The sequence below is a fragment of the Humulus lupulus genome, chromosome 2 (genome assembly GCF_963169125.1).
Source record: "Humulus lupulus chromosome 2, drHumLupu1.1, whole genome shotgun sequence".
NCBI lineage: Eukaryota > Viridiplantae > Streptophyta > Magnoliopsida > Rosales > Cannabaceae > Humulus > Humulus lupulus.
In genome coordinates, this window is record NC_084794.1 from 293,167,595 (window position 1) to 293,190,927 (window position 23,333).

Genomic DNA, 23,333 nt, shown 5'->3' on the forward strand with positions numbered 1-23,333 from the left:
AGTCTCCACACTAAGATCTAGCCAATAAATATTCTCATCAAGGGTAACTATCGTGTTACCTAGGGCATCGCTACTTATTCAAGAGTGTAATCCAATTTACACGGTTTTACGGAGACTTCTATGTTAATCAGTGGTGCTGGTGAGCAGCTGCCCCTAGGGTGTTCAACCTCACTCAAACTTGGCAACCCCTAGTATCTCTAGGCACTCTCACGGAATGGCCAATATTCACGGCTGCTATCCGGGAATAACTTATCAGAGCACTTGCTCGGATTCTAACTGTCCAATGATTAAGTAAGCATGAGGGCCCCTAGGTCCCATTTATCTTGGCGCCCCTAGGTTTAACCAGCTTATCCTCATCTCATGGGCACTCGTCGCGGTAATGAACCGGACATAAATAAAATCAAGCAGTGTGACGGGGATCAACCGTCTAGGATATGACGGACTTCTACCGTTCATATTTTCTAAATCAGCACTCACTAGACTAACGTCTCTAAGCAACTTTCTATGACAGCCTATATATATGCATGTATCCCTATACTAACATACAAGACAATAATCATTTCATGTTGCAGCCATACAATATAAGTTGATTTACTTGGAGTCCTTAGCGCTCAGCAGGTTTTCACCCTCCAACGTTCAGTCCAGTTACGCTTAGCCAATACTGTAGTTATCCATACAGTATACTCGGATTAATTATGGCACTAATAATTCATTATTATTATTTTGGGCAGTTTGGTCATTTTAATAAAAGTCATTTGTAAGGATTTATAATCCTTATTTGGTTTTAAACCTATTAAGGAAAGTCATACAAAATATTCGAGACTAAACCCTAAGTCTCGGGGAGACCTATCCTAAGGTCTCGATACCTAGGCTCGGGTATCACAATGGTATTTCCCACAATCCGCTAAAAATCTTATTCTTTCAAGGTATCGCTATTAACCCGCACTTTCGACTAGTCGGTTAAAATATGTAAGATTTTAGCCGGTATTATATCCAGAAAATACAAATAAATTCCTTAATTATTTTTAAAGAAAATAAACTCTTTAAATTTTCCTTTTATTTTTCTTAAGGTTTTAATATCTAAAAACCGTTTTAAGAAAATTGCCTAATTTGTCTTAATTAGGAAAACCGTTATAAATTTCTCATCTTGACTAATTAATTTTCCAAAAGCAATTAATCAATTTTACTTACTAGGAAAATAATTTATTTAATTATTTTCTCAAAATATAGGGTTTTAAATACTCTTTTAATTTATTAACTATTAATAAATTAAATCTCTTATTTTTAGAAAGAATAAAAACTCTTTAATAAAAATAATTCATTTAAACTCAAAGGGATAATTTTAGTGAAAATATGATTTCAAGACTTACCAATTTATATCTTGAAATAAGCAAAATTTTACTGTTTACCTTATGTTCCAAAATCTCATTTTTACACTAAGTGTGAAAAACCTAATTTTCACATTTTTTAACTACATACTTCGTTAGTTCATAACTTGAAATTTACTTACCCAATTGTTACCAAAATTTCCCAATTCCATTTTTGTTATGCCATTTAGGTCTTTGTAAAATCTTAGGTCAAAATGAGCATTTTTGATTGGTGAAATCATTTTCTAACAATAAGGTAAAAATGACCTTATTTTCAAGTCCTTATTTTTTCCAAACTTTGACAGTTAATAAATTTCAAACCGTGTAATATTTTCTTACCAAATTTTACAGTGGACTAATAGGTTATGCCAGAAATATGTCCACAAAATTTTAGAAAAAACTGGGTTCATTTGCCCTATACAGTGGCTGTCCAAACTTGGTTCCGAAAATAAGAATACGAAAAAACAGTTTTTTACCTAAACTTTGAAATAGCATAACTTACTCATTTCTAAACATTTTTTTGTGTTTCAAAAGCTCAATTTTATGTACTCAATCTCAACAACATCACAGTACAATTAAATTTTACAAAACCAATATACAGTGGCTGCTTGACCCCTTGGAAGTCACAGCTCAAAACATGTTTTGTTTTAGGGTATCCTACAAAACCCTTGGGGGTTTTGGTTCCCATTTTCAAAAATCAATACACATGCATCATAAAAATTATTAAACAACTACCATAACCTTATTACATCACCAACAAGAAACTTTAAGCATTAGATATACAAAATAATGCTTAAAACTAAAAACCCTACAACAAAATCATCAAAAGTAAACTTTTTACCTCTTTGGTGTTCTTGCTTAAGGTTTGGACCTTCCTATTAGCTTTGGCTCCTCCAAAACCTTTCAAAAACCCTAACCAACTTCCCCCAACAACATAGTTAATTAGATATTTGAAACTCTAAGCTTAAAACTTTACAAAAGCCTAGATTAGTGAAGGTTTACCTTAGGGAAAATACTTCCTAGACCAAGACTTAGCCTCCAAGTTTTCCTTGGTGTTCTTGAGGTTGAATATTGAGAGAACACTTTGAATGGTCTTAAAAAAATCAGATGAGTGAATGAGAGAGGGTGGTGTGGTCGGTTGGGGAGGGATGGGAGAGTTATATACTATCTAATTTATCTCAAAAACACTCAAGTGTTTTCCTCCCACTTGCCCACTTGACTTGACTTAGTTAAAATGAGATTTATCTTTATTAAGTTGGGTTCACACCACCTAAAACACCACATGGCCGGCCAACCCTTGCTATATATAATCATTTCATTTTTTTTTTTTAATAAAGGTTAAAAAAAGGTTTCATAAGAAGAAAAGTCCAAATTGGCTTTTGACACATTTTTCACTCTTATTAAGTTTTAATCACCAAACTTAACATTAATTAATTAAATTAATGTCTCTCACATTTAATTTAATTAATCACATAATAAAATTTAACCTAAGGTCCATTCATGGAATAAAATTCCCCATTTCGGTAGAATTAGGCATTTAACACAAAATGCCCTAAAATTTCCATTTTCTTTTAGGTTTATTATTTTTGACCAAACTTTAACTTTTATGAATGTATTTTATGCCCAAAATATAATTGCCATGATTTTTCGTTTTATTTTCCGAGATTTTTACCCGATCAGGGTTTTTGTGTCGGTCCAGGACCGAAAGTCTTATCTTGACTTTTAAAATCACAAAATTCATATTTTGGCTAGCAATAACTCATGGAATACTTACAAACAAAATATAATATTATTTAAAATAATATTCTTAACCCGGGGGAAAAATCCCAACCCGAGTCGTTTAAAGGTACCCGAAAATGCAGGACGTTACATGAGGAGCTCGAGGAGGTGAGCATCGATAAACAAAACCCATCGCGGACGGTTAAGCTCGGAAAGAACCTCTGCGATATAAGAAAGGCGGAGCTGACTACGTTTCTGCAAAAGAACCTAGGCGTATTCGCATGGTCGCATGAGGACATGATAGGAATCAGCCCGAGCATCATCATGCACACGCTCCACCTAGATAAAAGCGTCCCAGCCAAGTCTCAAAAACAGAGGCGTCTGGGAACAACCCGAGCCGAAGCCCTCGAAGAAGAGGTGGCCCGACTCAAAAAGTGTGGTTTTATTCGTGAAGCCAAATTTCCAATTTGGGTCGCCAATCCCGTGCTAGTTCCAAAGCCCAACGGGAAGTGGCGGACCTGTATTGACTTCTCCGACCTGAATAAAGCCTGCCCCAAGGATTGCTTTCCATTGCCAAGGATCGATCAATTGGTGGATGCCACGGTGGGGCACGAGCTCATGTCCTTCATGGACGCGTACTCAGGCTACAACCAGATCGCGATGAATCCGGCAGACCAGGAGCATACCGGCTTCATGACCCCAACTAATGTCTATTGTTATAAGGTCATGTCGTTTGGTCTGAAGAATGCCGGAGCTACCTACCAAAGGCTAGTGAACAGAATGTTCACAGACCAGATCGGGAAAAACATGGAAGTGTACGTCGATGATATGCTTGTCAAGTCAAAGACTGCCAGCAACCACGTTGCCGACCTGGAAGAATGTTTTAACATACTGCGAGAATATGGCATGAGGCTCAACCCTCAGAAGTGCACTTTCGGTGTTGCATCGGGGAAATTCCTGGGTTTCATAGTCAATACCCGAGGAATCGAGGCAAACCCCGACAAGATCAGGTCACTACTCGAGCTTCCTTCCCCCAGGTCGCGGAAAGACGTCCAAGGCCTCACAGGAAGAGTGGCAGCATTGAACCGGTTCGTCTCCAAGTCGACCGATAAGTGTCTACCCTTCTACAACCTGCTCCGGGGAAATAAGAAATTCGAATGGACAATGGAGTGCGAAAGCGCATTCCTCGACCTGAAAGCGCATTTGGCTGAACCGCCTGTGCTATCAAAACCCAAGGTAGGAGAACCTCTTTTCCTCGACATGGCCGTCACTGAGGACGCAGCTAGTGCCGTCCTGGTACGAGAAGATAACCAGGCTCAGAAGCCGGTCTATTACATCAGCAAGAGACTCCTCGGAGCTGAATCAAGATATCCAATGATGGAGAAAATGGCGTTCTGCCTAATCACGGCCTCGCGAAAGCTCAGGCCATACTTCCAGTCCCACTCTATACACGTCATGACCGATCAGCCTTTAAGGCAGGTTTTGCAAAAGCCTGAAGCATCGGGACGCTTGCTAAAGTGGGCGGTCGAACTCAGTCAGTTCGAGATTTTCTATACTCCCCGAACTACCATAAAAAGTCAGGCCTTGGCCGACTTCGTGGCGGAATGCACGGGATTCCAGGGGATTCCATCAGGAGACTCACCTCAGGTCGCCTCCCCCCACTCATCGTGGAAGATCTTCGTTGATGGCTCATCTAACGAGAACGGCTCCGGGGCCGGAATCATTCTGATATCCCCAGAGGGACATAGATTCCACTCGGCGCTAAGGTTCAGATTCAAGGCGTCTAACAACGAGGCAGAGTACGAGGCTTTGTTGGCTGGACTTAGGATAGCTAGTGAGCTAAAGGCGAGCTCTGTCCAATGCTTCAGCGATTCCCAGCTCGTGGTGAACCAGGTTCTAGGCGAATATCAGGCGCGGGGACCCAAGATGGCCGCCTATTTGGCAAAAGTAAAGTCCGAACTGTCTGTGTTTGTTCGAGGGTCAATCGAACAGATACCTCGGGAACAGAATGCCAACGTAGATGCTCTCGCCAAGCTCGCCACCTCGGGCGAGACAGAAACTCTAGGGTTGGTGCCAGTTGAGTTCTTGGAGAATCCTAGCATAGACGAGGATCGGGCGGAAATTGAAATGATTGACATCAGGCCGACCTGGATGACTCCCATTATTGAGTATCTCGTCGAGGGCAAGTTACCCGAAGGGCGCAAAGACGCACGGCGGGTCCTTTATCAAGCTCCGAGATATACGCTAGTCGAAGGGGTGTTGTACCGACATGGGCATTCCCTACCTCTCCTCCGGTGCGTTCTCCCAAGTGAAGCGAAGGCCATCCTGCAAGAAGTTCATGAAGGGTTCTGTGGAGACCACACTGGGGGGGAAAGCCTGACTTTTAAGGTTCTCAGGCAAGGTTATTACTGGCCAACTTTGTCCAAAGACTCGATCTCATATGTAAAAAGGTGCGACAAGTGTCAGCGATTCGTTGCGGTTGCCCGAGCTCCTCCGGTCGAGCTAAAAATGATTTCGTCTCCCTGGCCATTTGCCGTTTGGGGGATAGATCTAGTAGGCGCCCTGCCTACCGGAAAGGGCGGAGTCCGTTACGCCGTAGTAGCCATTGACTACTTCACCAAGTGGGCCGAGGCAGAGCCGTTGGCAACAATAACATCGAAAAAGGTATTAGACTTCGTGGTTAAAAGCATCATATGTCGATTTGGCCTACCTAAGAAGATCGTCTCCGATAACGGCACTCAATTTGACAGCGATCTGTTCACCGAATTTTGCGAAAGGCACAGAATTGTGAAAAGTTTCTCATCCATGGCCTATCCCCAGGCGAACGGCCAGGTCGAGGCTGTCAACAAAACTCTAAAGGCGAGCCTCAAGAAAAGGCTAGATGAGGCAAAGGGGATCTGGCCAGAACAGCTCCCCCAAGTCCTGTGGGCGTACCGGACCTCACATCGGACTCCCACGGGTCACATGCCTTTCTCCCTAACCTTTGGGAGTGAAGCAGTCCTCCCCGTGGAAGTTAAAGTTATATCACATAGGGTCCAGCACTACGACCAAGGCAGGAACCACGAGCTCCTATGCCATTCCCTAGACTTAGTGGATGAAAGGCGAGAAGATTCACAACTCCAGTTCGCCCATTATCAACAGAAGATCACTCGTTACTTCAACACTAAGGTCAAAAGACGTGCCTTTAGCGTCGGTGATTTGGTCCTAAGGAGAGTTTTCCTGGCCGGGAAAGATCCCAAAGATGGGGTTTTGGGACCAAACTGGGAAGGACCATACCAGGTCATCGAAGTCATCAAAGAGGGAACTTATAAGTTAGCTCGGCTTGGTGGAGGGGCGGTCCCGCGGACATGGAATGCCATCCACCTAAAGAAATACTATCAATGAGCCACTTGTAAGGCCTAGGAGGTCACTTCCCATGTATAAATAAAAATCAAATGTTTCTCTTTATTTGCAAGTGTGATTTTAAAGTAACCACGAAAGACCCTTTCCCAGTTACTTGGGGTGCATATGGTACCTAGATATGACCAGGTCTCCTTAACGACTTAGGTGTTAATTTTTATCCATGGATAAGAGTTATCACAAACTAAGCCCTATCCTGGTTTTAACCAGGTCATAAAACTTAGAAGTTAACTAAAATTTATTGACCGCGGTTCTTCTTTAAAGAGCCAGGGATATGGATAAAAGTTGACGCGAACTAAGTTTTCAAAATAAGTTCCTGGTCTTAACCAGGTCATAAAACTTAGAAGTTAACTAAAATTTATTGACCGCGGTTCTTCTTTAAAGAGCCCGGGATATGGATAAAAGTTGACGCGAACTAAGTTTTCAAAATAAGTTCTTGGTTTTAACCAGGTCATAAAACTTAGAAGTTAACTAAAATTTATTGACCGCGGTTCTTCTTTAAAGAGCCAGGGATATGGATAAAAGTTGACGCGAACTAAGTTTTCAAAATAAGTTCCTGGTCTTAACCAGGTCATAAAACTTAGAAGTTAACTAAAATTTATTGACCGCGGTTCTTCTTTAAAGAGCCCGGGATATGGATAAAAGTTGACGCGAACTAAGTTTTCAAAATAAGTTCTTGGTTTTAACCAGGTCATAAAACTTAGAAGTTAACTAAAATTTATTGACCGCGGTTCTTCTTTAAAGAGCCAGGGATATGGATAAAAGTTGACGCGAACTAAGTTTTCAAAATAAGTTCCTGGTCTTAACCAGGTCATAAAACTTAGAAGTTAACTAAAATTTATTGACCGCGGTTCTTCTTTAAAGAGCCCGGGATATGGATAAAAGTTGACGCGAACTAAGTTTTCAAAATAAGTTCCTGGTTTTAACCAGGTCATAAAACTTAGGGGTTAACTTTTATTTTGATCGTGGCTCTTCTTTAAAAGCCCGGGATATAAATAACGGTTAACCCGAACTGAGTTCATAAAAATAAAGAGATGAATTGCAGCCAAAAGCATAAAAAAATAAATATATATATATTTGTTAAAGTTGATGAGCAAATTGTCTCAAGGTGGAAACACCTCATGAAAAATTACAACGGAAAATAAAATAGTTCAAAATACTTAAAGAGAAGTATCCTAAGCCCCATCAGTTGGCCCTTTGGAGGTCGCGGTCTCGTCCTGCTCCGCCGCGACAGAGGCCTCTCCAGTCTCCGAGGGAGGTACCTCTTTATTTAGGCGGGCTTGGAGCTTCGGTAGCAAGAACGCCCAGAGGTCCGACGGCATGAAAGAAAAGTCCGCATCTGGGTTGTGTGACCAGCAATGATAAAACAGGTCCTGCAAGGACTGCTCCGAAACGGCCCGCTCGGCTTCCATGGCGGCCTGGGCCTCGGTCTTGGCTACCTCGAGATCTGTCCACGATGCGGCCAGGGAGTTTTTAAGCTCTCGGTTCTCGGAGCGGATCTTCTCTAGCTCGGCTTTAGAGGCCGCCAGCGCGTCTCTCGCCTCCTGGAGGACGGTCTGGCGCTCAGCTTCCAAACCCTCGAGCTGGACCTTGGTCCTAGCAATGCCTCTGTATGCGGCAGCAATGCCCTGCAAGAAAGGAAGGATAAATTAACTAACTGGAAGAAAAAAAGCGGCGTGTGAGTGTTAAAGCTCTAAAAGAATGGGGCAGTTTACCGTTAGGGTCATGTCCATCGAAGACTCCATAACTCGGACCGGGCTCGTTGTTTCGATGGCCCGGAGCTCCCTCTCCCTGAGATTGTAGAAATGGCTGACGGCATAGCTAGCCGACTCATACACCGTACCCCGGAATGCTTCTGGCATCTTCTCCAGAGCCTGGGGATCGACTGGGATACGCACATCCGGGGCTGCCTTGGCCGGATTCCCGATCTCTATTACCCCGTCCTGGGCGGCTAATGGAGATCGTTGGGGTGGCGGGGGCATGGGCCCTGTCCTAGCAACAGGAAGGATCGCCCCCGCGACCTGGGATGGAGGGGCTTTCTCCTTCTCCTTAGCCGGGGATTTAGTGGAGGTCCCAGCCGAGCTCTTGGACTCCCGAAGCCTTTTCAACCTTGGCCCCGCTGGGGGGTTCCCGCCGAAGACCACGCCCCGCAGATTACCTCCAGGCTGAGACATCTCTTCTACCAAGAACAAAAAACATGGTTATTACAAGGTAGCAATCATGCAGAAATAGAGTCAAAAGGTTTAAAGGCAATGAGTAAGCGAATACTAAGGGAGCCCTACCCCCCGAGCTGGAAGAGTCTAAGACGATTATCTCATGAACTGGCGCAGGTTCTAGGTCCGGTTCCGACTCGAGGCTGGACTCTTCTACATACTGCCTAATCCCCGGGGCATAGATGCCCCTCTGGAGCGCCGGCCACGTGCGTAAGTTGGTCCCATACTCCTAAAAAAGGATCGACCTAAAAGCTAAGGTGTTATCTACTGCTACGGTACCCCTAGGCCGACTCTCTTGGTGCTCCAGCACGAGCCGGTCAACACAATGGAGCAAGAGCGTGTCCAGGTCCGGATTCCTCGGGTGACGATGGACGAGCTGCCTAGGATTGAACCTAACCAGCCAGGGGTCTGCAGTGGCCCTATCTACATTCTTAAATAAGTAAGGATTACCTTGGCCGGAGGGACCCGCGGCTGCTCCAGATTGGGCCCTCTCCTCGACCATCGTCTGGGCGACCTCCAAGGTCCTCTTCCTACTCCTCACGAGAGGAACTTCGTCACTCTCTTCCTCGCCTTCGTCGTCTGCGATCTCCGCGAGGATCGGTCTGTTGTCGCGAGCTGGAGGCGGCCCCCGGGGCCTCTTCAAATTCAAAGTCTGATTTGGGAAAATCAGCTTGCAGAATACCATCGTCTCGTCGGTCACGAGCGCGCGGTAGTCTTTCTCACTGGGGGGTAAGCTCGCCAGTGTGTCGTATTGACCCCCGAGGGTCACGGACTTCTCGGTCCTCGCGTAGATGACTGCAAGATTGGTTAAAGTCAGAAGTGGGATAAGGAGGGGGCTAAAATAAGATAACCCTTAAAATGCGGGCTAAGGTCAAGGATCACTTACGAGGGCGATTAAAGTAATGATGATCGCAGTTGCGGAACCCAGTTGACATGAAAAACTGGTCCTTGAAGTCATTCGGGTGGCTAGGCAGCTCGATGACCGCTGCTGTATTAGGGAATCGGGTTAAGTAATAGAACCCGTCGCCTCGCCCCCGCTGATCCGGGCTGGCTTTGAGGCAAAAGAAGTATAGAATATCAGCAGGAGTGGGGACCTCCCACTCGTGCTTTTGAAATAAATACCTCAACCCCGCCAGCAGACGGTAGGAGTTGGGAGGGAGCTGAAATGGGGCTAACCCCACATAATTCAGGAAGTCAGGGAAGTACTGGTCCAGGGGGAGGAAGGCCCCTGCCTTGAAGTGTTCACCGCTCCAGGCCGCGAACGATTCATCGAGCGGCGTGCAGCTCCGCTCGCCCTCTGCGGCAGGTCGGGCAATCACTGAGGCTTTCCCCAAGGGAATGTTGTGGGTGATGAAGAGTTTGGTGATCTTGGCCTGCTCGGTTATCTTCGAGATGATTCTCTCTGCCTCGAAAAACGCGTCAGGGCCCACCTCGGCCTGTTTCTCCACGGCCGGGCCAAAGTGGGGAATCGGCGAGCTGGGCATCACCGCCTTTCCTTTATCTTGTTGAGAGGCCGAGCTTCCCACGTTCTTCTGGGGCAGGTTCTTCTTCGGGGCCATCTAGTCGCCTATCGAACAAAAGAAAACACTTTAGAAAAGGCGACCCAAGCAGAAGGCTGAGGCAAATGTTAATTACACGAGCTGGGGTAAGCCCAGCCCGTGGAGAGTGGAACCACGTGGTTCAATGAACACGTGCCTAGGCCCTCAACAGATCCCAGATTACTCGGAATTCGTGTGTCAGGGGGCTCAGAGAAGAATTTGCCTTGGGGGGAAAGTTTCAATAGGCAAAACGTGCAAAACCGCTTTTGAGGCGTATTCCCTAAGCTACCCGGTTTTGCACCCAAAATTCCTAAAGGTCCTACCCAGAAATTGTCCCTGAAAAAACACCTTGAAACCTATATTCTAAAACGATTTCCTGCAACAGGCGTGCCCTAACCTAAAGAAGGGCCGTCACCCTCCATATCCACACAACCCAGAAAACCCATGCATGTGGCTACAGTAAAATTTTGTTACCTAAGCTACAGTGGCATGCTTTCAAAATAAACTGGGTCAGAAAACTTACAGTGTATGGCTAGATGGTGGGCAAGATTGCGGCACTGGTAGGAGCTTCGTTGGTACTGTGGCTTCCAAGGCTTTGAATAAACTCGTACGCTTAGGCTTCGTGAACGGAGAAGATGAAAACAGTAGAGATGAGGGTTTCGTCCTTCGGAAAGTCAGAGAAGGAAGAAGGAAATTTGAGAAATTTTTGAATGATAGGGTGGCCCGTGCGTAGGGTGGCCACCCCCTCTTTATACAAAGGAAGGATCACGTGTAAGAGGCTCTTGGAAGACCCTCTACTCGAAATGTGAAACGACGGCTGGTCAGTAGTCTAGGCCATTTAATGCGGTTCTCGTAGAGTGTACCGTCGCCACCCACGACGTTTCACGTATCAGACGCCTGCGGAAAGAATGGAATGCGAAGGGTTGTGGGGGAAGTCTAAAAGCCCCTACTGTGGTCTCCTATGCATGACGTCATATACCACGAGCAGGAGCTTGGGGGGCAGATGTACGCCCTGATTTTCCCACGGGCTGGTTAGCAGGACGAGCCTCGGACTAATCAGGTTTAGTCCGAGGTGCCCACCGGACGAAGATCCTATTTCCAGGGCAGATCTTCTCAGCTCGAGAGGGGCATCTGAAGGCCACGCCAGGAGAACAGCTCGGAATACGAGCTGTTCGTGTCGCGAGGAGCCCAGGAAGCTCTGAGCCTTTATGAAATCAACGCACGCAAGATAAACGTGCATATATCTGACATCACGTGTCTGATATCCCCTTGACTTCTCGGACACGCAGTAGGAACGTGCGTGTCAGACACCCACGGATGGGTTGGGCCGTGCGGCCCATTATATCCTTCCATGCTGATTAGACCACACTTATGTGTCAGGTTTAGGAATTAATCATGAATGCCACAGAGTGGATATGACAAATGGTAAGGTCACGGGATGACCTCCCTACCAACTTCCAGGTGCCTTCTCCTATAAATATGGAGACCCTGGGAGTTGATAGGGGTTGGAAAAAATAGTCTTTGGAGGACTATATACTTTGTAAATCAAATACCCAGAGAGGATGAATAATATTGACTAGTGGAGTAGAAGGATTTTAACCTTTGAACCACTTAAAAACGTGTCTTGAGTCACCTAGTTCAATATATAAGATTTCATATCTGTGACGGTTCTATCTTGAGTGCTAATCTCTTTCTCTTCTTCTCTTAATTACCTGTTGCCGAAGAACCGCGTCAACACATATATATATACAAAAGTTTATAAAAAAAATAATAAAATATTTATAGCTTGATGAATAGAGTTTCACTACATATATAAAATACTATTCATTTAGGTAAAAAAAAATTAAGTTTACATCACTCATTGGAAGACTATTTAACCATTTTTTCTCTATATTTTAAAAAATTAGACATTTTACCTCCTCCATTGGGAGTGCTCTTAGCGTGGTGGCATTTTGTTACTTCCGGTTACACAAATGCCCAGATCCAAATTCCAGTATGAAAGCTACCAGATTTGAACATTTGTCCTTTCGGGAAATGTAAATAATGAATTACTACTACACCAAACAATAAACTCTAATGATAAATAATTATAAACATATTTGTATAAAGGCCCCAAAAATTTATTTTTACTTAGGTCCTAGATGACTTAATATGAGTAATGATATGGACACTCAAAATATACACACAAACATCACACACAGTGATGTGACAGATTAGCATAGTCAATTACATTTATTAATCAATCACATTTATTGAAACTGTGACTGGCTGTTTTAAAAAACAATGACACAGCATTGTGTGTAATGTTTAAGTGCACTTATCATTACAGTTTTCATATAGGGTGACTATGGCATCAGTGTAAATGAGCCAAAAACTGGATTTATTGATGTTACTTTGAACATGGGAGATTGGGACATAACAATTGTGAATTTGACAAAAAAAAAAGACATTCAAAGCTCAGAAGCGCATATTTTCATCTTGGGTCAGATGAGAATGATGGACCCCTCCATCTAATTGGCGCAGAAATCCTCATAGCTATGCATGTTAAACCAACTGGGATTCGAACCCTCGATGTGACCAAGGGCACTGTCCAACCACGACACCATTGGAAATTCTTTGAGCCTTAGTCATTCCATATTATTTACATAACATTTTACAAAGCTAGCAACATAATTAATATTTTCACTACTATCACACTCAAGCTTGAAAAATTAAGAAAAGTTCATATATTCAGTCTTTTCTTTTAAGATTTCTTAATTGGGAGGAAGGCTTGGATATTATTTTGCTTTAATAAGAGCTTCTTCAATGCAGTATCAAATTGGTGATACATTGTTAAAATATAGCTTACTTTTCAAAAAGTTAGTCTAATAGTGTGCCAAAAAGTGTGATAAATTTGGCACACAATATAGCATGATGCATATTTTGCATCACCATAAATACTATATTTTTTTATTTAATTTTATGTAATTTTTATTATTTTAGTATTATTTTTAATAATTACAATTAAAATACTAGATTTTTAATCTTATTATTTTATTACTATCTCTAACTATCGACAGTAAATATGGAATGAGCATTTTCAATAAATATGGAATGAGCATTAATAAAAGATTGATTTTTGCATTAATTTTTACAATTGTGCATCGGAGCATAGTATTAAAAAGCAAAAAAAAAAAAAAATCCTCTCTTTTTGGACCGGTTTTTGGATTTGGGTCATGTTTACTCGTTAGAGTTTTCTTTGGCTCATGATACTATGTTAAAATGTGGAAAGTGGTGCATGGTAAGAAGCATGAAGTTTCATCTCAAAACCAATTGATGATGAGTGGAGTAACCTATGCTCTTATAAATTGTTGAATATACTCACATTCTCATTGGAGATATTTTCTCTAACAATATATAACATAATATTTGTCTCAGAAAAATAAAACTTCATACATGCATCTTAATTAAAAAGAAATAATAATAAAAGCTCAGATGTGCATATTTTCATCTTGGGTCAGATGACAATGATGGACCCCTCTCCATCTATTAGCACATAAATCCTCACAGCTATGCATATTGCATAATACACCAACTGGGATTCGAACCCCTTAACATGGTTAGCTACACTAACCAACCACGACACCACTGGTGCTTCTTGAAATTTTAGTCCTTCCATTCTTATATATTTACATAATTAATCCTTTCGTCAGGTAGTAACATAAGTAATGGTTTTCACTCCTTCACACACTTACAGTATGTTTGGCAGAGGAGAAATCTGGAAAGAATGATAGGTATGGAGGGAAAGGAGATTTCAAATGTTGCATATATATATTAAGTTAAATATCACTTTCATTTTATAACTAAAATAAAAAATTAATAAAAATATATAATTAATATTATATTAAGGGTAAAATAGTAATTTTATAAGTAAACTACTATCCTACCTTTCAATTATAAGAAATTATGTTCTTTTCTTTTCTTCCTAATTCACCAAACAACATAGAGGAATATCACTCTCATTTCTATTTTTTTACTCTCTCCATCCTTTCCAATCTATCCATTCTTCGTCTTTTCTCTCATTCCCACCAAATATTGCCTTAGACTATGTTTGGTAGGAATGAGTGAGAGTAAGGTGGATGGAGAGTTTAGGAATAATGGAAAGTAAGATGGATGGAGATGATAGTTACTCTCATTTATGTTGGTTTGTATTAAAAGTGAAATTGAAATGATGGAGATGAAGTTAATAATTAAATTTATCATTTTATATTTTTAACATAAATATTTATTTTGTATTAAGAGGACAAATGTGACATTTTATACATATTTTTTGTTTTTTTCTTGGATTCCTCCATGTTTGGAGGGATTGATTTTTAAAGTTTTGGAGGGAGAAGGATTCCCTCCATCTTTCCTCTCCCCCTTTTGCCAAACAAATGGTCCAATCTCTCCTTCCACTACTCTTCCTCCACCCCTTTCCTTTCACTCATATTTCCTCCCTACCAAACAAAGGGTTAATGCTTGAAAAATAAAAGAAAAGAAAAGTTCATAGTCAATCTTTTCAAAGTTGGAAGCATAAGTAATGGCGATATTTGAGTTTAAAATATTTATGAGTTGGACCAATAAGGATATAACACGTGTTGGTCCAATCATCATCAAATAGACTTAAACGGATGGAGACTGACGAAATTACTCTTTCAGGGACTTTAGATATTTTCTCTGCTAAAAAAAAATTTGAGACTATGCCGGATATAAACCCAAAACTTTGAGTAATTATGCCGCAAATATCCCGTTGTTTAAACTCAAAAGCATAACTATGAAATAATAGACTTTCCAAGTGACAATTTTTTTTTTCTGTAAAGGAAAATAAACCAATATAGGTCTACTTAATTAGATGTAAAATGACATGACAATTCCATTGACACTAAAGATTACCGAAGCACAGAATTTTACCAAGCAAATTGACCTTTGATTTTATAGTTATGTGACAAAACAGCATAGATAAATAAAATAGTAAGAAAGCTCAGATGTGCATATTTTCATCTTAGGTCAGATGACAATGATGGACCCCTCCATCTCATTAGCACAGAAATCCTCACAGCTTAAACCAACTGGGATTCGAACCCTTGTCGTGGTTAAGTAGTCTGTCCAACCACCAAACCACTGGCCACTCTTGAAGCTCTAGTCCTTCGATATTATTTACATAATTATTCCTTTGAAAATTAAAAAAAAAACTCTCTTTGTCTGTCTTGTCTTTCATAAAGGCCATTGTTAGACTTGGGACTTAAAACAGTGGACAAAAATTTAGACCACAAAACCCATTTAGAGTTCTGCCATAGTTAGCACATAATGTAATCTATGTTTTGTAAATTTAGTATACATGCTAAATAGCATGCCTGATGTTTGAGAATCCCACATGAAAAGTGTGTTGGATTATCATTCTATCTATAAGAACATGAGTTACTTTACTCATCACCAATTGAGATGAACTTCATTCTATCTTCTAAACCACCTGTAGAGTACTAATTCTTACAACTGATACGTTTGATTACTAATAGCCTATAGTTGCAACTAGGGGTGCACATGAGTCTGGTGCATCGGGTTTTGCGGGTTTCGAGTTGGGAGATGGGGTACTGAACCCGTTTCGAATTTTTCAATTTTTTAGGGTAATTTCAGGTTTCGGGTTTGTTCGGGTCGGGTCGGGTGGGATTGGGCCGAAAATGGGCCTTGGTTAAAAAAATTCAAAAATACCAATTTTTTAATTTTTTTTTTACTTTTCACATGTATTTGTATCTTTGTTGTTAGTTTGGTTCGATTGATTTTTTACAAATTGAACCTTGGTAAAAAAATTTGAAAGGGTAGGGAGTTAGGGTTTTTTGTCATCAAATTTGAATTAAAATTAAAATATATATTTTTTTAATTTGTTCGGGTTCGGGTTACACCCGAACCTGTGTATGTGTATTTACCACACCCGAACCTAACTCGAACATACTTGGATTTGGGTCTAATCCGACCCGAAAATAACGGGTTTGGTCAAAAACTGGGTTTTCAGGTTGCGGGTTGTGCGAGTTTTCAGGTTTTGCTGGTCAAATGTTCACCCCTAGTTGCAACCACAACTTCAACAAACTTGGTGTTCTTTCCATTATTTGTTTTTCTATTTCATTTTGCACTCTAACTCTTTGAATTGATTTCTGGTTTGCATTTGAGTTTTCCAAATTCATTGCATCTGTGAGTTTGGTGTTGAATCTACGTTAAACACCACCTTCTACATTTTAATATGGTATCATGAAACAAAGAAAACTCTAACGAGTACACTCGAACTCAATGCCTTATAAACGAGTTGATATGTGACACATAACAAAAAGGTGAAAGAAAATATTATTGTTATTGATATGGTTTTGCTGCCAAATTCTGAAAAAAGATGAGTAGAATCATGAAATTTTTCATTTTTGAACTCAATACAACACTAATCAGAATAAGCAAATAAGGTCTTGGATTAATGACTTAGCTAGGGTTGCACAGTTGAAAAAAATAAATATAAAAAAGCTCAGATGTGCATATTTTTCATCTTGAATCAGATGACAATGATGGACCCCACCATCTCGATAGCACAGAAATCATCACAGCCATTCATTTTAACCCAACTGGGATTCGAACCCTTGATTTGAATTAGTGCACCATCTGACCACGACACCAATACCAATTCTTGGAAGTTTAGTCATTACATATTATTAACATAGAAGAGTTAGCAATTTTAAGTAAAGGTTACATATTAAAAAAATTCATTTTGTTTGAAGAAAATGAATAATATTCTTTTAAAATAAATTCAAATCAAGAATTAATCATTTTAATTGTATTTAGTTTATATAAATATTAGAGTTCATATTCAACAGAGTAATATTTAGCTTTGAGTCAATAAAAGTAGGACTTTTTACATGTTTTGTACTACATATATTGTTTTCAAAATTTATTATATTTCTTTGAACAATTTAGTGGGAGCATGACGCGTAAGCCTCCACTTACTTCCAAGTAGCTCCGTCCTTGTTTTGAAGGGTTATTTGGATTAAGGTTTGGTTGGCTGAACTTTTGCTTTTGACTTTAACTTTTTTTAAAAATATTTAGAATAAAAAGTTAAAAGTGCTTAGGAAATTCAATTAAATACAAAATAACTTTTAGATTTTAAAAGCCCAAAATAAACTCTTATTAACCCTACCAACCATAGCCTAGATTAATAGGTTTCTAACTAGGACAAAAGTTATAGATTTTGCAGTCAGTTGTATAGTTAATGGGTACAAAGAAGAGGAAGTTGATCAACGTGGGAAATCAATGAGCTCATCATCCCAAAGCGATTTGAGTCTTGTGAAATAATTTGTTGTGTCTAACTCACCTTGCTGGAGGCTAATTAATACAGTTAAACACAAGTTTGATTATAAATTTGATTGATATAGATGTTCAAGAAATGTTTTACCCTTCTCTTTTGTTCATTCATTTACCAAGCTGCCATTTATCCTTTGGTTTTTCACTTTACAGGCACATCAATTAGAATAGTTTAATTTTACAGGCACATTAATTAGATTTTATCATGCTAGGGTGTGCATACTATTAATGGGAGGATTGTAAATTATTAGAAGACTAAATACATCAAACCAAATTCAAATTACATTTAGGTAATTCAAATTACATTTAGGTGTGTTTGGAAAGTCACCAGTATAATTCAGAGTAATTACTGAATTTGGCATGTTTGTCCGACTATATAATTACACAATAACTATGTAATTGGAAGTAATTAAAAGGTCACAATTACACTCTCCAATTCCCATAACCCCATGAGAATTTGATATAATTACACTATAATATTTCTAATTACTATCAATTTAAAAAAATATTTATTACATAATATTATTTTTCTATGTAATTACTAACTATTTCACCAAACATGACAAAAGAAATTCATAACTAATTACCACTTGACATCCAAACACACCTTATATTTTAAAATATAGTATAATTATTGAGATAGGTAGTAATTACAGAACCTAATAATTACACAGTTGTTTCCAAACACGCCATAAACCTTAATCTAACTACATGGAACAGAATTTGTAGCACACAAAGAAATTCACTTTAAAAAAAAATAGACAAAATCCACTACCAAAGAAGTTTCTTTCTTTTTCTTTTTTTTGACAAAAATAAGCTTACATTTTTTTTTTCAAAATAAATTAATAAAGCTCAGATGCGCATATATTCATCTTAGATCAGATGACAATGATGGACCCCTCCATCTAATTAGCGCAGAAATCCTCACAGCTATTAATGATAAACCAACTGGGATTCGAACCCTTGACGTGATCAAGGGCACCATCCAACCACGACACCATTGGCAACTCTTGGAGGTTTAGTCAATTCATATTATTTAGATAGACAATTGATGCTTGAGAAATTAAAAATTCGCTCTTCTTTTAAAAATGTCATTGTTGATAAGCTTGGTCCTTGAAGCAATTGATGAAGATCTACCATAATTAGCATATGATGTAATCTACGTCTGGTAGATTTAACATGTAAACACCAATAGAATAAAGTACTACATAATAAGGCTCATCCATTTATTCATCATCAAGCTATGGAACATATAAATGAGCTGAAAAGCTCTAAGAGTGTCTCTGGTTGTGAATGCATACCACTTTATTATGATCACATAATACTAGATACTCTTGCAAATTTGTGAGCCACGTGCAACTTGAGCACATGGGAATGAGATTAGTAACAGCTAATGCGATCAGTTTTTATACCCTCAAGGAACACAGGTTAAGCATATTATGTTTCAGGGCAAGATCTAATGGCATTATAGCTCAATTTTCAATTCCAATAATCATCATGAGCCAACCCGATAAACTTTTACTATGTCCTAATCGGCGATTGAAAATTCCCATTTCCCTTTAACACAATATGTTTATCTTAATCTTTTCAACAATACTCTAAAGATATCAACCCACTTATGCTACCTGTAAGAAACAACAGCATCAACTCCATGCTCCTTTAGTTATAGGGGCTAAGAACAGTCACAATGGCTTATATAATCCTCTTCCCTATAGAGGCTTTAAAGAAAATGGAAGCAAAACTCACCAAGGCAAGAGAAAATAAGTAAGTTATTAACGACAGAATCCAATGAACAACAATGCTCAGTAAAAGAAACCAGATGCAGTGAAAAGTCAAGTCAACAATATCATGATTTAGCAACCTTACACAGACATAAGGCAATTGTAATTTGTTATGAAATGTCAAGCAGATTTTCTTCTTAAGACCCTACAAAACAAGTGTTCTCCACCAGCATAATTTGTTTTTAACCGTTTAACATTAGCTCCACATATGCTTACAAAGTCAACCAAAGTTCCAGTCTTTCGTATCAGATTCACATTCAAGTATTCTACTAACACCAAACTAGTCATAAGACATAATCCAATTTGAAAAGAAAGAAACCACTATGGATCAGAGAAGAAGTTAACAAAGAAAACTGTTTAAACTCGAATTTATATCTACGAAACATACCAGAGTGCAGAATTTGACAAATGACACTGCCATAGTTGAATTGAATCAAGATCTATAGATCAACCACCTGTAACTTGCACACAAGTTATAAAGCCAACTTCAATAATTATACATGTTTCAATGAGACTAAACAAGCACAAGCCCCACCAAAAATCGAAAACTAAACTCATAGAAGCATAAATGTATGATTTAACAGAAACGTTTAGATATTACTACTCCAAACGATTTATTTGAATCTAAATACCAATAAGAATACAAACCCACAAAGACTTATTAGAGTAAAAACGTTATCAAGTATCCCAACATCAACAAATCATAGATCACAGATGATAAACCACAGGATCTCAACAACCACAGATCAATTCAAAATTAAACATCGTACAAATAATAACTACTGCTGCTGCTTCTTCTTCTTCTTCTCTTATTTCTTACTCTTTTCGTTACCTCCGGATGTGCCCCCACCCGAGCCCTGTGCTGCCTTCTTCGCCGTCTTTTCTTGAAGGGCTTTCGCATCCCTGATACCAAAATTCAAATTCCGAAAATAAAAAACCAAAATTTTAACAAAATTAAGAATTTTCTCTAGAAACCCTAGAGAAAAAGGGGAAAATTGAAACCTTTCTCGACGTTGCTCGGGGGTCAAACCATCGTCCTTGTTCTTGCCACCCTTTCCGGTCCGAGCCTGAGCCCTTTCCCGATCACGTTCCCTCTGACTGCCGCGTGAGACAAAAGGAATCAAGGAAAAAGAAAATAGGAACAAAAAATTCTGTTTTTTTTTTTTTTTTTTGATTTGGAATCACCCGAAACGGAAAACATCAGAATTCAAAAACGAAAAAAACAGCATCTGAAATTCGAAAAACAAAATCAAAGAAAGGATATGAGTCATCGTTAATGGAGAAGCGTTTCCGGAGAGTTCGTCGGATTTGGTGAGAGAGTCTGTCTGTGCTACCCAAAACCAGCGGCAAAAGTCAAATGTGGCCAAATGAGTCCTCCTTTTATTTTTATTGGTTGAGTATCTCACGATTGCTATTGGTTCTACTTTTGGGGTATATTTGTAATTTCATATTTTGTCATTATATATGGATAACTCATTTAATAAAAAAATTAAATTTTATTTTTGACATTTTTTATCAATTTTTCTTTACATTTTTTAATGGTTTATGTTTTTTTTAGAACCTCTTTGTTATTTTATTATTTGTTTGAACTCTGTGTTTTGACAAATTATATTTTGGATCTTGTGTTTTCTGAAATAATTTAAATAGACTCCTAAACTCAATTTTGATCAAATTTTTTTGAATTAAAATCACAAATAATTTATCAAACTAACAATTCAGAACAAAAATATATTTATTCAGCCTAAAAACTGTGTTGTTATATTCAATTTTTTGTTCATCAATCAGGTTTAAGGGCCTATTTGAACCATTTTACAAAACACGGGGTCCAAAAAATAATTTGTCAAAATATTGAATCCAAACAGGTAATAAGGCAAAAGACAGAGTCTAAAAATGTATAAACTCTTCTTTAATTTCTTTTTCTGTGTTAATTTCAATCATTTTATTTTTATTTTTATCTTGTTTTCATAATTTTTTTTATAAAATAATATATAATTTTTTGAAAAAAAATTACTTTACAAATTATAATTATTATTAATTTTGAATGAAAAAAATGAGGTGTATTAATAAATTTTTGGGGTGTTAATACGATATTGTATTTTTTTAGGGGAATGATGGACATTATATTTACACTTCCACTTAGTATAAATATCCACCATATTCTTTATAAAAAAAAATTCATAATCTTGGGCCAAATGATCAAGATGTGCAAGTTAAAATCTTAACTCTATTGATAAAATTAAACTTTTAGTAAGTAGACCCTACTTACCCAAATTCCAATATAATTACATAAAAAAATTTCCATAATTCCTAAAAAAACTTTAATCAATCAACATAAAATTGAAATTTCATCAGTTGATGAATCACCTAATACAAAATAAAACTTATTATATATAATATACATATTAATTTTAAAGATAAATTTTATTGTCTTTATATTATTCATCCTACATTTTATCTAATTATATCTTTATATATCAAAACATGTGTATCTAAAAACAACTCCAATGGTGACTAACCTTTGGTTGCCCAAAATGCTCATGTCATTCTAATTATATATATATTTTTATTTTTTCTCTCATTTACGTCACTTTTGTCAACATTTTCCATAAAAATACTCCAATAATAAGTTACTCTAAAAATTGTCAACTAAAGTCTCATATATCATTATTTAATATATTATTTTGTAATTATAAATATTGTCACACCAAATTTTTAAAATTCGTATATTAATATAAATAAATATTACTTGAAATTTAAGTTTAACAAAATTTAAAAGTAGCTCATAAAATGATATAACCATAAGTAATCAATCTAACATAATTAAAAAAAATGCCAATTTGATTTAGGAATTGAAAATTTAGATTTTGGGGATTGTATGTGGAGAATTTGATGAATTTTGAAAAACTTGATAATATTGAAAATTAGGATTTTAGGAGTTGGTATGTGGATAATTTTAAGAGTTTTGGGAATCCATTGGTAAGAAAAGAAAATTTGTGATATTGAAAATTTTGAAGAAAAATGTATGAAATGGTGTGAAAATTAAATGAAATTGATGAGTATTTATAGAAGAAAAAAATTAAATAAATTGTTTGAAAAAAAACAATCTAACGGTAAAAAAATGGTCATTTTGACCGTTGTTTAAATTTTAAACGTTACATATTAGTCGTAATTAAAAACAAAACAAAAAAGAAAAGCAGCGTTGCGTGATAGAGACAACAGTGCTTCAATATTCAAAGTCACCAATACACTGACCAGTTTACCATTTTGGCAACAAGCATTAAAGTTGCTCTAATGGAATTTTTTTTATTTTAAAGGACTTTGTTATTTTTTGGTTAATTTAAAATTAACAATGAAAACTAAAACCTTATAATAATTAATTTTTAAAATTTTTTTTTTTAAAATACTCTGGGATTGAGGTTTATGCATCCCATTATCAAATGTTCCAATCCAATAATTGATGGTCTTGGTAAGGTCATAAGCCTATTTCAAGAGATGACCAATTGTGGTGTCAGCCAAATGTTGTTATTTATATTTCGTTGATGGATTGATCATACAAATGTGTTATTATGTAATTTCACCAAATGTATATACATACATATAATATATTTGTAAAGTGGAGAAAACTAAGGAAACTTTTGCACATATCATTGCTCATTTTGGTGCTTATGGTTTTTGTTAGCCTTGTTACTCTGTTTAGTGACTGAAAGATAATACTCTTGGATCAAAACTTCACGAAAATAGGAAAAACTGTTGCTATGAAACTCTGTAATCATACATTCCTTGGACACTCATGATTTAAACCATTTTCTCATCTTGGAATTAATGTTGGAAACTTGGAAGTGGTTGGCTTTGAATTTCTGTGTCAAAAAGTTGAAGACTTTCAGAGTCAAACTTCAAATTACATGTGTGAAAAAGTATTCAATTTCAGAATTTTAATTATACACCATTAATTGCAAGATTATG

The 23,333-nt window shown here is 38.0% G+C and overlaps 1 protein-coding gene, 1 long non-coding RNA gene and 5 other non-coding genes across 7 annotated transcripts; all 7 read right to left on the reverse strand.

The window, feature by feature from the left end:
• Positions 1 to 590: 590 nt before the first annotated feature.
• On the reverse strand, positions 591 to 2,479 carry LOC133816796 (uncharacterized). The gene is made up of 3 exons (XR_009885471.1): positions 2,370 to 2,479; positions 2,209 to 2,287; positions 591 to 661 (listed from the first exon to the last, which is right to left on the reverse strand). It is a non-coding gene; the product is annotated as an uncharacterized LOC133816796 (long non-coding RNA).
• Positions 2,480 to 12,689: 10,210 nt separating this feature from the next.
• On the reverse strand, positions 12,690 to 12,774 carry LOC133820384 (small nucleolar RNA snoR114). Its single transcript, XR_009886797.1, has one exon. It is a non-coding gene; the product is annotated as a small nucleolar RNA snoR114 (small nucleolar RNA).
• A 928-nt stretch (positions 12,775 to 13,702) lies between these two features.
• LOC133820387 (small nucleolar RNA snoR114) lies at positions 13,703 to 13,788 on the reverse strand. Its single transcript, XR_009886800.1, has one exon. It is a non-coding gene; the product is annotated as a small nucleolar RNA snoR114 (small nucleolar RNA).
• A 1,443-nt stretch (positions 13,789 to 15,231) lies between these two features.
• On the reverse strand, positions 15,232 to 15,316 carry LOC133820382 (small nucleolar RNA snoR114). Its single transcript, XR_009886795.1, has one exon. It is a non-coding gene; the product is annotated as a small nucleolar RNA snoR114 (small nucleolar RNA).
• A 1,439-nt stretch (positions 15,317 to 16,755) lies between these two features.
• On the reverse strand, positions 16,756 to 16,841 carry LOC133820385 (small nucleolar RNA snoR114). The gene has a single exon (XR_009886798.1). It is a non-coding gene; the product is annotated as a small nucleolar RNA snoR114 (small nucleolar RNA).
• A 1,596-nt stretch (positions 16,842 to 18,437) lies between these two features.
• On the reverse strand, positions 18,438 to 18,522 carry LOC133820383 (small nucleolar RNA snoR114). The gene has a single exon (XR_009886796.1). It is a non-coding gene; the product is annotated as a small nucleolar RNA snoR114 (small nucleolar RNA).
• A 1,424-nt stretch (positions 18,523 to 19,946) lies between these two features.
• LOC133819821 (uncharacterized) lies at positions 19,947 to 20,792 on the reverse strand. The gene is made up of 3 exons (XM_062253175.1): positions 20,635 to 20,792; positions 20,373 to 20,475; positions 19,947 to 20,273 (listed from the first exon to the last, which is right to left on the reverse strand). Exons 1-3 carry the CDS (start codon positions 20,639 to 20,641, stop codon positions 20,180 to 20,182), a joined length of 204 nt encoding a protein of 67 aa, XP_062109159.1. The 5' UTR covers positions 20,642 to 20,792; the 3' UTR covers positions 19,947 to 20,179.
• Between the last annotated feature and the right edge of the window lie 2,541 nt (positions 20,793 to 23,333).

Bases quoted from the DNA above. Each gene is read 5' to 3' on its own strand.
- LOC133819821 (XM_062253175.1), bottom strand. The intron at 20,274-20,372 runs GTTTCAATTTTC...TTTTGGTATCAG, and splicing joins CCCGAGCAACGTCGAGAAAG to GGATGCGAAAGCCCTTCAAG.